Source organism: Sus scrofa, chromosome 1, assembly GCF_000003025.6.
Source record: "Sus scrofa isolate TJ Tabasco breed Duroc chromosome 1, Sscrofa11.1, whole genome shotgun sequence".
Classification (NCBI taxonomy): Eukaryota; Metazoa; Chordata; class Mammalia; order Artiodactyla; family Suidae; genus Sus; species Sus scrofa.
The window spans coordinates 109285917-109301148 of NC_010443.5; the positions used below are offsets into that span (position 1 = coordinate 109285917).

General features: G+C 46.8%; 1 protein-coding gene across 14 annotated transcripts in view; it reads right to left on the minus strand.

Moving 5' to 3' along the window:
- Positions 1 to 15232, minus strand: part of TLN2 (talin 2) — a 472001-nt gene that overhangs the window by 77254 nt on the left and 379515 nt on the right. For all 14 annotated transcript variants that reach the window (XM_021094283.1, XM_021094275.1, XM_021094269.1 and 11 more), the window contains 4 exons: positions 8609 to 8749; positions 7374 to 7555; positions 5908 to 6040; positions 3409 to 3510 (listed from right to left, as the gene is read on the minus strand). In XM_021094283.1, coding sequence (XP_020949942.1) covers positions 3409 to 3510; positions 5908 to 6040; positions 7374 to 7555; positions 8609 to 8749 — 558 coding nt within the window. The remainder of the gene's footprint in view (positions 1 to 3408; positions 3511 to 5907; positions 6041 to 7373; positions 7556 to 8608; positions 8750 to 15232) is intronic.

Here is a 15232-nt window from a genome sequence, read left to right on the forward strand (position 1 = left end):
ATTTTGTAGTAACCTATAAGGGAAAAGAATCTAAAAAGGAATATGTACACACACACAAATGAATCGCTGTGCTGTATACCTGAAACGAACATGATATTGTAAATCAACTATACTTCAATAAAAAAAAAAAAAACCTAAAAAAAAAAAAAAAAAAAAAAGACTATCAGCTAACAATAAACACACTTTTGCATTTCTATCCCCAGTTACAGGTATCTTACAGATAGGCTTCAAGCACTTGAGCAGGGGTGCTAGCCCTTATGGTGTTTCATGTGCATGTTAAAGCCCCCCCCCACCAGCCCAGTCTGGGCAGATATGATTAATGCCAAGGCACACGGCTTGCTGGATTTTGGACCTCAGTCCTTGCTTCTGCCAATGGCTTCTATGTAAAGCCTGGCCTTCACAACCACGTTGGATTTCATCCCCTCTTCCTCAAGAAGGGCACTGGTGTCGACAACAAGGGGAGCAGTGCCGTGATGGGTCATCAGAGGTCAGGGCTGAAGATGGGCTCTGTCAGTTCTAAAGAGTCGACATGCTTAATGCATTAGAATCTGACATGTTTTTTTGAAGTTAGTTTTACTATTTTAATGTACATTTTAATGGATAAGCAATGAGATCCTGCTGTATAGCACTGGGAACTCTATCTAGTCACTTGCGATGGAGCATGATGGAGGATAATGTGAGAAAAAGATACGTATGTGTGACTGGGTCACTTTGCTGTACAGTAGAAAACTGACACAACACTATAAACCAACGATAATAGAAAAAATAAAAATTATAAAAAATACAGTACATTTTACCATCTCAACTGTAAAATGTCAAGGGTTGTTGTGTGCTGAGCCTAAGAAAACACAACTAAATAGGTGTCCGACTTCCTTCTGGAGGGAGGACGGCTGGGTGTTGGGGAGCATAAGCTTGAGTTTCAGAGCCCCTAGATCCGAATCCTCCCTGCCAATGCCTCTTTAAGAAATCTTAGGCAAAGTGCTTCCTCTTCATGAATTTCAGCGTCCATCTCTGTAACAGCAGTAGGTTGTTAAGATGTTAGGGGGATTAAGTCAGCATTTGCAAAAGCCTTCGCACAAGGCCTCCGGGAGTAATCACTCCATGCACCCTAGGGGTCCTTATTCTTCACAACACTGTGCAGCTAAGGCCTTTTGAAGGGACGGGACTTTTCCTGCATTTAGGAAGCTTTTAGCAGGGACTCTCACACCTTCTGGTCTTGAGGGACATGACAGAACAGGTGACCTCCTCACCTGGGCTAGCACAGAAGTTACAATAACAGAGAACTTTGAGGAGTTCCTGTCGTGGCGCAGTAGTTAACGAATCCGACTAGGAATCATGAGGTTGTGGGTTCGATCCCTGCCCTTGCTCAGTGGGTTAACGATCCGGCGTTGCCGTGAGCTGTGGTGTAGGTTGCAGACGCGGCTCGGATCCTGCGTTGCTGTGGCTGTGGCGTAGGCCGGTGGCTACAGCTCCGATTCGACCCCTAGCCTGGGAACCTCCATATGCCGTGGGAGCGGCCCAAGAAATGGCAAAAAGACAAAAAAAACCCAAAAAAAAACCAGAGAACTTTGAGTAACTGATGTTGAGTCCCTAGGCCAAGGGTGGAAAAGTGGGTTGATTGGTGACCACCTCCCTCAAAAAAAAGGTACATCCATGTCCAAATTCCTGCAGCCTGTGAAGGCGATCTTACAAAGGGGTCTTTGCAGGTATATTAAAGAATCTTAAGATGAGATCATCTGGATTACTTGGGTGGGCCCTAAACCTACTAACAAGTGTCCTTAGAGGAGACAGTAGGAAAGACGGAGAAGCAGGAGACAATGGAGAGAAACTGGCAAGACTCAGTCAAGGAATGCCAAGAGCCCTGGCACACTGGAAGCGGCCGGGAACAGACTCTCCCCCGAGGCTCCAGAAAACAGTTAGCCCTGCCAGCACCCTGACTTTGGACTTCTAGACTCCAGAGCTGTGAGGGATCAAATTGGCATTGTTTAAGGCCCCCCAGTGCTGTATGTTGTTACAGCAGCTGTGGGAAACCAACAGTGCTGAGGCTGCTGACTTGGGGCCCCATCTAGACACTGTCGTGAAGCACTGGAACCACGTAGGTATCAACCACCAGCCCATGACTTCTCTGAATGGAGAGCCGCTAGGCTGCATTTGTCCTGAACTCCCTTTCAGAAGGTGGGGCTCCTTAAGCCAAAGGGCCGAGTGTCAATTTATAACTCAGATGACACAAATGTGTTACCTTTCTTCACATGCATCCAACAACACAGGAATTAATCCCCCATACTGACAGCCTATCTGCAGAGAAAAGGATATTGCCCTAGACGTCCAGAAATATTTTCTCATGAAATTTCTACTGGAATCAAAGGTAACTGCTGCAGCGAAGGCCGGCTGCTCTGTCAAACTCACTCTCTCCGCAGGGGTCACATCTGCAGTGCTCTGGCCCCCAGGACACCCCCCACCTTGCAAACAGCTTCAGGTGTCCAGCCTTTCTTATTAAAAAGGGACTCTGAGCTGAAAGATGAAATTCACCACACTTAAAAAGCAGAGATACACTGGCCAGTTAAAAATCCCAAACACCTCTCCTTAGAATCAGCAGGACGCTTAAGGGGCCCTTAAGCTATTCTGTAATTTGAAAAAGCAGGCATATTGATTTTCTAAAATCAATACCTGCAGAGAAGATTCTGGGTACTGGATTTCTTGATCTACACATCGATAAGGGCGGCTGCACTGATAAATGCTAGGAAACCCTGCAGGTTGTTAAAAGCCAATGTCTGCCCTCTCTCCGCTGAGGCACAGGCTGCTTGACAAGCGAACTCTCTCTGAAGGATTTGCAAAATGAACCCCAAGAGGCAAGGCATTATTCAGCACCTGCAACCATGTGGTAGGAACGCTGGGGTGACGTTCTGAGCAGAGTGGCCACACAGAGGCTTTAGTGGTCGAGGGCGAAGTTAGCAAGTTTGCTTTGCTTCTTCACGTGTGAACCTGGACCATATATTAGCACCCATGGAGGAACAACATCCCCTAAACACACCAGACTGAGGCTGGCCAGCAGGGACAAAAGATGGCAGACACCAGGCCAGGAGCCCCAACTTTAGTCCCTGGCTTGTCCGAGCGAAGGTCAAGAGCAACAGCGAGGTAAGTGCCTTGCCGGCTGCAACGTCTGACCCCCCACCAGAAAAATGTCCCAGTAGTTTTTGTCCCAGTGCTAGATGAAAACAGATCCTGAGGTGGTCATTTTTGGAGAAGCTGTGGGAGGAGATCGAATGGCATTCCTCTAATGTAAGCCAGCGCTGAGCCGGGCATAATGCCTACCAGGAGGCTTTGGGAACAAGAACAACAAAATCAATCACAACTGTCCCCCAGCCCCCTCCCACACACTCTGAGCAGGAGGCTCCCAGGGCCCTTTACCTTATGTCCCAGCTGAGCCGCTTCACCCCGAGCCGCCGTCGCAATGGGATCAATAAGGTGCCCAATTTCCTGGACCACTGAAGTCAGCTGCTCCTGCAGGGCCTGGCAAGGAGAGAGCTGTCAAGTTTACCCCATGTGGTTGTACTGATTCAAAATGACCCATGTGAAAGCTAAAGAGACCACAAGAAATGGACAGCAAAATGCCTGGGTGTACCATCCAGCCACTGGCCCCAGGGACCCCCACTTCCTCTGGGCTAGATCCCCCTCCACTCACAGAGGTCATGAGGCAGCCAGGGGAACACTTCCTACTGGCTTCTCACTCCTGGCAAGCATAGTGACAACTGATGCTACTGCTGTCTTTACTCTGAGTTACTCAGCAGAATTACTGACAAGGTGGGACCGCTGTGGTTTTCCAAGAAGGGAAGGCAGCTCTCTGTTCAAGTGCAGAGTTAGTGGTGGGTCTGATCCGGCACGCTGTGTCCTCACAACTAAGAGCCCCTTAGGCAGGGAGCAGGAAGAAGGGTGACCTGACAATGAGATCAGCTCTCTCAAAGCAGGACAATTTCCTGGTCAGCAGACCATGAGAATGCCAGGTGAGCCTCCCACTGGACTTAGGCCAGGAGCTCAGCTCATTGTTTTTGGTGATGTGGATACTATTATTGTAAATTTTATCCTCAGAGCATTTCTTTTCAGGTTTTAAAGACAGATCAGTATCTCCATCCCAAAAAAGTATACCAATGCGATAAAGAGGGGGGGAAGGGGATCCAGATGATACTCAAGTGTGGAGAGGCCAGTAATTCAAAGATGGAGAGTGTTAACTAGCAGAGGTGAAGATCAGAGCCTTTGGTGGGACTCTTCATAAGCGCTTAACTCCACAGAGTTATGACTGGTAGATCAGAAGCCCTGGTGGCTCAGCAGGTTAAGGATCCAGCACTGGCACTGTAGCAGTTTGGGTTGCTGCTGTACCGTGGGTTTGATCCCTGGCCTGGGAACCTCCACATGCCGTGGCTGCATCCCCCCCAAAAAAGAATGCTGGACATTTGAGGTCTGCACACGCCAGCACAGAATGGGGTCATTCCTGACAAAAGACAGTGTTCTGCTCATCAGAACTGAGACTCAGGCTCCCAGCAATGCTGCTTGTGGGCTGGGGGGCTTTGAGTAGAGTTTCGTCCATGAGAGGAGCAGCCTAAACCACAAACTTGAAAACAAAATCCTGGGCAACCAAAGGAAAAAGATCTAGAGAGATGGAGGTAGGTGGACAGAAAGCTCCACACTTCCAAGGGTCTTCTTTAGCGAATTACTTATCTTCCCACTCATCATGTAACTGTAGTCAAGAATGCAGGATTATTCCAGTAACGTCTTATTATGGAGGGCTGGTTAAATGAAGTGTGGGAAGCACACACAGATAACTGGGAGGGATTTTCTTCCCAGGGAGGAAGGCATGAGAGAGGATACACTTTGGGAGGGGTGGTAAAAGGATGGGGATGCGAGGAGCGGGTGGTGGGGGGCCTGCGAGGAGCGGGTCGCCAGGGGTGGGAGGTCATCTCTGTTTCCTCATCAGAGTGCTAGTTACAGGGTGTGCAGTTGATGGTTGTTCATGAAGCTGCACTTGGGAAGGCCTAACAGGTTACTAACAGGTTAATAATAATTCTAACATTGCGCACAGGATGAGAATGCTTATGCCTTCTTTCCTTCCTTGGAAATGGGGGAGGCGGGTGCAGCTGGAGTGAAGCAGACAGTTCTGTTAATAAAAAATGGGCAGTTCCACCTCTGCGCCCCACTTAGAGACAGGGGCCGAAGTTCACGGTTGGTGAGTTCAGTGGCAGTAGGGAAACATCAGCAAATAGACTATCCATATTTATTAAGCACCTTCTGAACATCAGGCATTTTCAACGGAAAAAGTATGAATCGGGGGCCTTTGAATGCATAGTAGAAAAAACTCAAAGGGGCAAAGCAGGAGATTTCTATTCTCAACTTTGGAAAAAGGGGCAAGAAAGGGCAAAGTGGCTCTGAATCAAAACAACACAAAAGGTCTCCCAATGCTAGACATCGAGTAACTCAGAGCAGAATCCATTATCTCTGATGAACCAAGCACACAGGATTGAGTTCTGAATCTACCCATTAGTCAAAAAAGTGCACCACTGAAATATGAAGGGAGCATTCAAAACGGTCTACTGATGTGCCAACGTGAATATGGAAACCCCGCCTAGTGACACACTCTTACTGAACAATGATCATTTTCTCCAGATTTCAGGTATATCTGAACCTTCTACCCTCACAGTACCCATGTTCCTTTGCCAAACCACTGTCCTCTATTCAGTGTTGGCTCTACCGCCTCCAAAAACTTCCCAGGTTGGCTCCAGGGGAAGGTGGTCCAATGACGAAACTCCTGCATTACAAACACACTGGTGCCACTCCCCCATCCCCAAAGCCTAATGTTGGGATTCTTCAGTATTTCCAGAGGCTTCCGAGCTGGCCACGGAGCCCCAGCATACACACCTCCACAGAAATGTCATCCCTCGTGGCCAAGCTCTGGCTGACAGCAGCCAGCGAGGCCTGCTCGATGTCCCGGATGCACCGGTTGATGCTGTCAATGGAGTAGTCACACTCCCTCTGTCCAGGAGCCTTGTCCCTGGAAGGGACAGAGCAAGTCAAACACAGACTCCATGAAGCTCAGTTCCCAAAACCTGCTCCAGCACTGGTGGGCCAGGAGTCCCTGTATACTATCTACTCCACTCCACTGCTTTAGGGAGTGAACCCTAATCCTAGCGTGGCATAGCCCAAGACCTTCTTACCACTTCTGCTTTATCTACTTATTTCTTGTGGGAAGGATAGGGTGCTGTCCTCCATCTCAGGCAACTGCAAATGAAACAATTTAGGGCAATCTGGATTCTTTATTCACTTGCTTGGGCATAGGATCTTCATCTAAAACAAAAAAAGTCAGTACTACTTACGGTGCAACTATACTATGCTCTCTTCATTGCATACTATTCACAAAGTCTTGGCTGTAGCAGGAGTCAAAATATTTTGTGGATTTTTCTTTGCGAGGCACAAAGAAAATCAAGTATGGTCCTGAGTCTCAAAAGCAACTGACAAGCAAAATATGAAGTTCCCAACGTGGCTCAGTGGAAACGAATCTGACTGCATCCATGAAGACGCAGGTTCAATTGCTGACCTTGCTCAGTGAGCTAAGGATCTGGCATTGCCATGAGCTGTGGTATAGGTCGCAGAAGCAGCTTGGATCCGGTGTTGCTGTGGCTGTGGTGTAGGCCAGCAGCTATAGCTCCACTTCAACCCCTAGCCTGGGAACCTCCATGTGCCACAGGTGAGGTCCTAAATAGACAAAAGAAAAAAAGAAAAAAGCAAAATATACCTAAGAAAAGGGATGCATTCCGTGTTGTGAGGTATTAACTTTGCTCAACTTCAGGAATGTTTATCTCTTCAGGGGATGATTTTTCAGGCTCCTACTGTTATGAAGGAGGTTAGAGTTGCCCAGAGTTACTGTGGGACCTAGAATATTCTTTCTACCTCATTAGCAAAGTAAAGAGTAACCCAAAATCCTGCTAAATAAACAGTGGTACTCTCTGCCTAAGTTTCAAGGTATGCACAATATGGTACAATAGTCAGAAGGACTGGGACTAAAGCGATCAGGCCTGGGGATGACCTTGGGACTGTTAACTAAATGCCTTTCTGCCTGAAATCTCTCACCAGTAAAATGGAGACAGTGGCAGCAGCATCTACTTTACAAGGTTGTTGTGATGAGCACATAATGTGACACAGGTAATATGTGTAGAACAGTATCTAACTTATATTCTTGTGACAAGGGCTACCACTGCTTCCAAAGAGGTAAAGAAAAAGATGATAATAATGATCAACACTGCTATCAAATAAAAGTCCTGATGGATTTATCCCCCTCCCGCCCTGTTGGATGCAGGTCCCCTGCAATTTCTGGAGGAGATACTAACCTGATAGATGTGATGAGACTCTTAATAGAGTCAGACACAGTGTGGGAGTGTCCGGCGAGCACAGACCAGGTAGGCGGGTCTTTGGGGTTGATGGCCAGTGAGCGTGCGGTGCGGATGAGGTACGATGAGCTCTCCAGCATGGTCTTGGCTGAGACCAGGATTGGTTCCTGTGCCTGGGAGCCCTGAGACCAAAGAGCAGAAGGGTCAAGGGCAGGTTGTGGTCAAGGGCAACAGATGAAGTGGATGACGTGGACCCTGGAAGGTCCTGCTCATTACCAAGTCACCACTGCTGTCCTTTGAATGGAGACAGAGGGTAGGGACCTATGGAGACTGGCTCACATGAGGTCTAGATGGTGAGGAGGATGGTTCACTCCTTAAATATTCTTTTTGAGTGTGACACACACCAAGAAAGAGTCAGCCCCAAGCCTATGCAGAGAGACTTCTCTCAACTTATAAAGCCAAGACATTCCCTCTTGTGAGATGTCTACAGAACAGAAACAGACTCACAGACATGGAGAACAGGCTTGTAGTTGCCAAGAGGGATGGTTGGTGGGGGTGGAGGGGGAGAGATGGACCGAGAGTTTGGGGTTAGTAGATACAAACTATTACGTTTAGAATGGATAAGCAAGGAGGTCCTACTGTACAGCACAGGGAATTATATCCAATCTATTGTGATAGAATGTGATGGAAGATAATATGATAGAAAGTGTGTATATATTATATGTATGACTGGGTCATTTTGCTGTACAGCAGAAATTGATACAACATTGTAAATCAACTATACTTTAATAAAATAATTTAGGAATTGGAGTTCCCATTGTGGCACAGCAGAAATGAATCCAACTACTATCCATGAGGATGCAGGTTCAATCCCTGGCCTCACTTAGTGGGTCAAGGATCAGGTGTTGCTGTGAGCTGTGGTGTAGGTCACAGATAAGGCTCAGATCCTGCGTTGCTATGACTGTGGCATAGGCCAGCAGCTGCAGCTCTGATTCAACCCCTGGCCTGGGAATTTCCATATGCCACTGTGCAGCCCCAAAAAATAATAAAAAAAATTTAGGAAGAAAAGAGATGTATGGATATTGAGATTCATTAACTCTACACGTATCACCACTGATAACAATACTAGTGCCCTACATACCAAGAGAGAGAGAGAGTTTGTGTTCATACTCATTCAATGCCACTCAAAACTAGGTTAAGACTTTAATAATACCTTTGCTGCAAAGATTTCCTACCTCAGAGCTGATCTGGGCAGGAATGCTGACAAACTCAGGGTTGGACGCGAATGCTGTCAAGTTCTCCACGGCTTCAATCAAGGGGGCAGTGGCAATTCGACACTTATTGCGGTTGTCTTCAGAGAAATCCCCATCCAGCGCCTGATGGGAGAAAACACGGGGCTCATTCCTGGACCATAGCAATCACCTCCCAGCAAAATGAAGGTGGTTTGATGAGAATACTGAGGATGTCTGGTGAATTTGTGAACAGTGAGTAAGAACTAATTAGAAAATTAGAACACTCCCTAATACCATACACAAAAATAAACTCAAAATGGATTAAAGACCTAGATATAAGACCAGACACTATCAAACTCTTAGAGGAAAACATAGGCCAAACACTCTCTGACATAAATGACAGCAACATCTTCTCAGATCCACCTTTTAGAGTATTGACAATAAAAACAAAAATAAGCAAATGGGACCTAATCAAACTGAAAAGTTTCTGCACAGCAAAGGAAACCCTAAACAACACAAAAAGACAACCCACAGAATGGGAGAAGATATCTGCAGGTGATTCAACTGACAAGGGATTAATCTCCAAAATTTATAAACACCTTCTGCAGCTCCATACCAAAAAAACAAAAAACCCCATCAACAAAGGGGCAGAAGATCTAAACAGACAATTCTCCAAAGAAGACATACAGATGGCCAAAATACATATGAAAAGATATTCAACATCACTCATTATTAGAGAAAAGCAAATCAAAACCACAATGAGGTACCACCTTACACCAGCCAGAATGGCCATCATCAAAAAGTCTACAAACAATAAGTGCTGGAGACAGTGTGGAGAAAAAGGAACACTAGTACATTGTTGATGGGACTGCAAATTGGTGCAACCACTGTGGAAAAGAGTATGGAGATTCCTCAGAAAACCAAGCATAGAACTACCATTTGATCAAGCAATCCCACTCCTGGGCAGCTATCCAGAGAAAACCACCACTCTCAAAGACACATGTACTCCGATGTTCATTGCAGCACTCTTTGCAATAGCCAAGACATGGAAACAACCTAAACATCCATCGACAGAGGAGCAGATCAAGAAGATGTGGTACATATACACAATGGGATATTACTCAGCCATTAAAAAGAACGAAATACCGGCATTTTTAGCAACATGGATAGACCTAGAAATTATCATGCTAAGTGAAGTCAGCCATACAATGAGACACCAACATCAAATGCTTTCACTGACGTGTGAAATCTGAAAAAAGGACAGACTGAACTTCTTTGCAGAACAGATGCTGGCTCACAGACATTGAAAAACTTAAGGTCTCTGGAGGAGACAGTTTGGGGGGTGGGGGGATTTGCTTGGGTTGTGGGATGGAAATCCTGTGAAATCATAACATGATCATTATACAACTACAGATGTGATAAATTCATTTGATTAATAAAAAAATTTTAAAAATAAAATAGAAAGATTAAAAAAAAAGAACTAATTAGAGAGATCTCTGCCATCAAGCAGAGGAGCTTAGCAGAGCAAGTATAAGAAATAAAGCTATGGGTGTGGTCCACAGGCCAACTGACCTCACTGTTTATCAACTCCCCACTCACCAGATTCCAAGAGCACCCTGCTCCCTGTGAGCCACACTTCCCATCTTTGCAGCTGAACTACTTCCTTCCCATCTGAGACTCTTTGGCTCTTCCCTTCCTTTTCCACTGCAAGTAACTCTATTCTCTCCCAAACTACAAAAATACGTTACACTGTGTAGCACTTTCAACTTTGAGGTTATTATTACTTTTTTTTTTTTTTTTGGTCTTTTTGTCTTTTATAGGGCCACACCCATAGCATATGGAGGTTCCCAGGCTAGGGGTCTAATCGGAGCTGTAGCCACTGGCCTACACCAGAGCCACAGCAACTCGGGATCTGAGCCGCGTCTGCAGCCTACACCACAGCTCATGGCAATGCCGGATCGTTAACCCACTGAGCAAGGCCAGGGATCGAACCCACAACCTCATGGTTCCTAGTTGGATTCGTTAACCACTGCGCCACAATGGGAACTCCAACTTCGAAGTTATTTTTACAAGGATGTCCCTCAATGACTGATGGAGCGAGGGCTTCCGTTTTGCCATTGTGAAATGAGCAAAATGGAATCCGACGGGGAGAAACAGACGAGAACTATCCCCAGGGGTATGGCCAAATCTCATACAGTATTTAGGTAAAGAGGCCAGACACAATGGGGTTCTCACTGTATGATTCTATCTGTGTAGAGTACAAAATCAGATGAAACTAATTCAGCCAGGTCACCCTTTAGAGGCAGTGAGACTGAAGGACTGCCAAGCGGGCATGCGGCACCTGGCTGTGTCCTGTTTCCTGATCTGGCTGCAGTTACTTAGGTGTGTCCAGCTTGGGAAAATTCAGAGCACACATGTGTTTTCTGTCTATGTATGTTTTGCTTCAACAGTTTGTTTTCGTTTTTTTTCTTTTTAACATTAGCAGCAGTAACACAACAGCATTGAATGGAAAGTCTCATCCCGATTAATGTCCTGAATGGAAGACAAGCTAGACCAGTGGCCTGTGATGCATGCCAGGCTACCCCCCAAGGTTAACCCTTGGATCCAAGGTTCTCCAACCCTGAATTCCACCCCCTCAAGACTAAGACTTTTAGAACCAACAGCCTATAACCCAGCAGCGACAGCCCTGCCTCCCAGCAAAAGAGCTACATTTGAGAAGGCAGGTATGTTTGTAGAAGAATGTAAAGTTCCTTTTTAAATGATCAATTAACCATTTAATTTAACCATTCTGAGCCATATACAAAAGCCAATTTAGACAATTAGTGAACAAAAAACAGGAGGTGCCAGCATTACAAAACAAACTGGATCTGAGATGGAAATATTTCTCTTTCTCAGTAAGGCAAGAGTAGGCAGGCACAGATAGTTTACAGGATATTTGGCTAACAACTAAGTCTTGGCAGCTTGGGACAGTAATTATACATCTACCATGCTAATATTTTTAGAGGAATTCCCATACTCCTGGCTATTTTACTGTCTTGGCTAACACTGTACACAGTTTCCCTCTGCTCATGCCCTTCTCTGCCTGATGGGCACTTACCTTGACCTTAATATTGCCCATGCTGTGGTTCTTCCAGGCCCAGTGGGAACCCTCTGTGCCTGCTACTCACTCACATATATGGCCTCACTGCCATTCACATACTGATTGACGTTGAGTTAGCACCTGTTAGTTGCACAAGCCGTGCACTGGTGATGTGACAGTCAACTGTCTTGGAACCCCCGCCTTGTTGCACCTTTACCATCACTGACTCCTTGAGGTCAGGCCCTACTAGCCTTCAGAGCAATCTGGAAATAGAGTGGGAGGCAAGGTGGGCACCATGCACCAAGAGTTGACAGAAGTAGCCCCAGCACAGGCAAACCCAGGAAGCAGGCAGATGGTAGGAGTGGACTTTGGCAACAGGGGAACTCGAATTGCAGCTTTGCTCATCACACCCCCTCCAGCTGGAATGAAAGGGCTGCTAGCTCAATGGAATAGGCGAGTGTCTCTGGGGTGCTACTCATTCCTCCTGCTTCTTGCCTCTCTGCACTCCTCCCATCTTCTCCTCTACCTTCCACAAAGCTCTCTGCCTGCTAGGAAGGCAGATCAAGCCACTAACTCTTAGTTGAACTTAGTGAAAATGACAAGATAATTACCCCATGTAAATCTCAAGGAATAGTTTTCGCATTGTGCACCAACAGGATGAGGAAAGGTATAGTTTTTGAGCCTGGGCTCTAAAAATCACATATCACGTAGCCCATTGCTGGTCAAGGTCAAGACCCTGAAGAGCAGGGACGGTGAACTAGAACTCCAAGCTCCAATCCACTACATTTTTCCATTATCAAGAGGGAACAGCTATTTCCTGCAAAGGCAGCATTTAGCATCAGAAGAGATGGTTGCTCACATGGATAGCATTTCACATCTGAATGCTGCTTCCACTCCAGGGACCCCTGAGCTACCCTAGTAAACTAAATACTCCAATCTGGCCATGGGTGACATTTTAGGCAGGCAGGACAGTTTTCACGTGGACATCCCACATCACAGAATGTCTAGTGCTCCAGCTCTAACAGTGGGTAAAGAGTAAAGCCACCGAGCCAAACACCCAGCCCCATCAGGATGAGGGCACTCTCCACCCTGGGCCAGCTCCTCTAAATGTCCTCAAACTTGGCAAAATCCACAGGGATCTGGGAGAAACCATTTCTGCCTGGGTCCCAGAATCAAAGCTGCAAGGACTGAGGGCTTAGAGGGGATGTTAAGGATCATTTATCCCAATGCTCAATGTACCAGGTGATAAAACCCACACCTAGAACATGACCTGCTATGGCAAGCTCATGGCTCAGACCAGAAGCCAAGGCTCCCGGCTCCCCTCCCTCCCACGGACCTCAGATAAAGGCAAGAAGAATCAGGCATAAGAAGCGGAAGAGGATTTCCTCCTTTTTTTCTTCTCAAGAAACCGACTTTACCAATGGGAACAAAAGGATGATCAAGAAAAAGTACTTACAGCTGCATTACAACCATTAATGAGCGCTGGAACTGGTGTCTTTGGGATGCACTGGAAAGGCTCAATGGCAAAACCCTGAGCTTCACCTCCTCTGTGAGAGGCAAGGCCAGGCTCCAACTTCTCAGCCCAACAAAAGCTGCTGTTGCACAATTTCGACCTGGCACCCAAACCTGAGTGACTGCACATTTAAAATAACATTCCATTCCACGCATCTGATTTGAGGCAAGGGAAGGAACCGCCTGGAGAGAGAAGCAGGTATGGGCCCCCATGGTTAAGGGTCTGTGTGCTTCTCACTTGGCCGGCAATGAATGCTAGCCTGGCAGGGAGGAGGGCGCACACATTTATTCTTGCTGAGCCATGCACCGGGATTGCAAAGAATGCCATCAGTAGAGATTTACGATTCCGATTCCAGGAGGCAGACTTTCTAATGGGTGCTGATAACCCACTGTGAGGTCATTGGCTCCCTGCTCTTCAGTGTTCCCCGCCGCCGCCTCCCCCCCCCTCCCTGACTCCACCCTATTCCTCTCCTTTCTCTCTGACTATAGAGGTATGGCAGCTGGGATTTAGGCTTAGGCTAAAGTGGAAGGAAAAAAGCACTAAGAAGCCTAACACACAGAAAAATGCAGATATGGTGGCAGCTGTCTCAAGTATTTAGGGAATTAAATATTCATTTGCTTTGCTCTCCAATAGGATTCTTAGCCATTCCTTAACTCAGGATATCTGTCCAGTATGGGGGGCTAGAGTGAAATGACCTTTGCCATTTTCCTATTAGTACATTAAAACAAAGCTCACTGTCCCCAGGAACCTTGCCACCCTGTGGGTATTGAAAAGCCAAGCGTATTTCAGCAAGTTGAGGGGCAAGAAGGTCACTGCCGCTCCTGGTGCACCTCTGCTGATCCCCAGGGTGCTCGTGGGAGAAGTGGCCTTCAATTTCTGCAGGTACAACACCCTGCGTGCCCCTCTGAAGTTTCTGCACAGGCCTATCTTTCAGGCCATCCCAGGAGCTCATCTGCTGCAGGGAATTGCAAAGAGGGGTTGTTGCCACTGAGAGAAGAAGCTGAAAGGAAGATGAGATCTTAACCGAGGTAGGTCAGGACTGAAAACTGAGGAGGTGGCAGAAAAGAAAGGCTTCCTGGAATCGGTACAGCAGAGTTTCTTGCCTTCTTCTCTCTCCTGGTCCATCTAAATATAGTCTGGCTTTTGACAATGAGAAAAGGGCCAAGTTTAACTGAAATATGCTGATTATACAGCAACTGACAACGTCGTCACGCCATTCCACTGCAGTCTCTCCACCCTGCCCGCCCCAAGCTTGCACACGAGCACTGTAAATGCATGCACCCAGGTATTTCTTCCCAGGCTGGTGAGATGGGGTAGTCTCTCCCTACAGAAGATGGGAACTGCAGGCCAGGGGCCAGAGCAAGAGATCTGAGCTTGAATTCCGATCCACCGCGTACTGGCTGAGTCACCCAGGGACGGTTACTTAACCTCCTTGTGAGTCAGTGTCTGGACTGTAAAACGGGGATGACAAGCACAGGGGGGCTGTGGGACTGACGGAGTGATATACACAGAACCCTTGGAGCCAGCTTTGTGCACACTAAACATTTAAAAATGTAACCTCTGGAGTTCCCTGGTGGCCTAGTGACCCTCGCCACAGCATTGCCCAGGCGAGGGTTTGACCCCTGGCCTGGGCATTTCCACGTGCCCTGGGCGCAGCCGAAAAAATGTAAGCTTTATTCATTTCTAATACTAAAACTCTGATGGTAATTAAGAAAAGCTGCTACCAGGATTCTGGGGACACCTGGGCACGAGCTTTAATTTGTATATTATTGGTTGTTATTTAAGGTTATCTTCAACCTATCTTATTATCTTCAAATAAGTAGGTTTTGTTTATCCTTTTTATTTTTAAGATCTTACGTAGGAGTTTCCGTTGTGGCTCAGTGGTTGACAAATCCGACTGAGAACGATGAGGTTGCAGGTTCGATCCCTGGCCTTGCTCAGTGGGTTAAGGATCTGGTGTTGTGGTGAGCCTGTGATGTAGGTCGCAGACACGGCTTGGATCCTGCATTACTGTGGCTCTGGTGCAGGCTGGCGG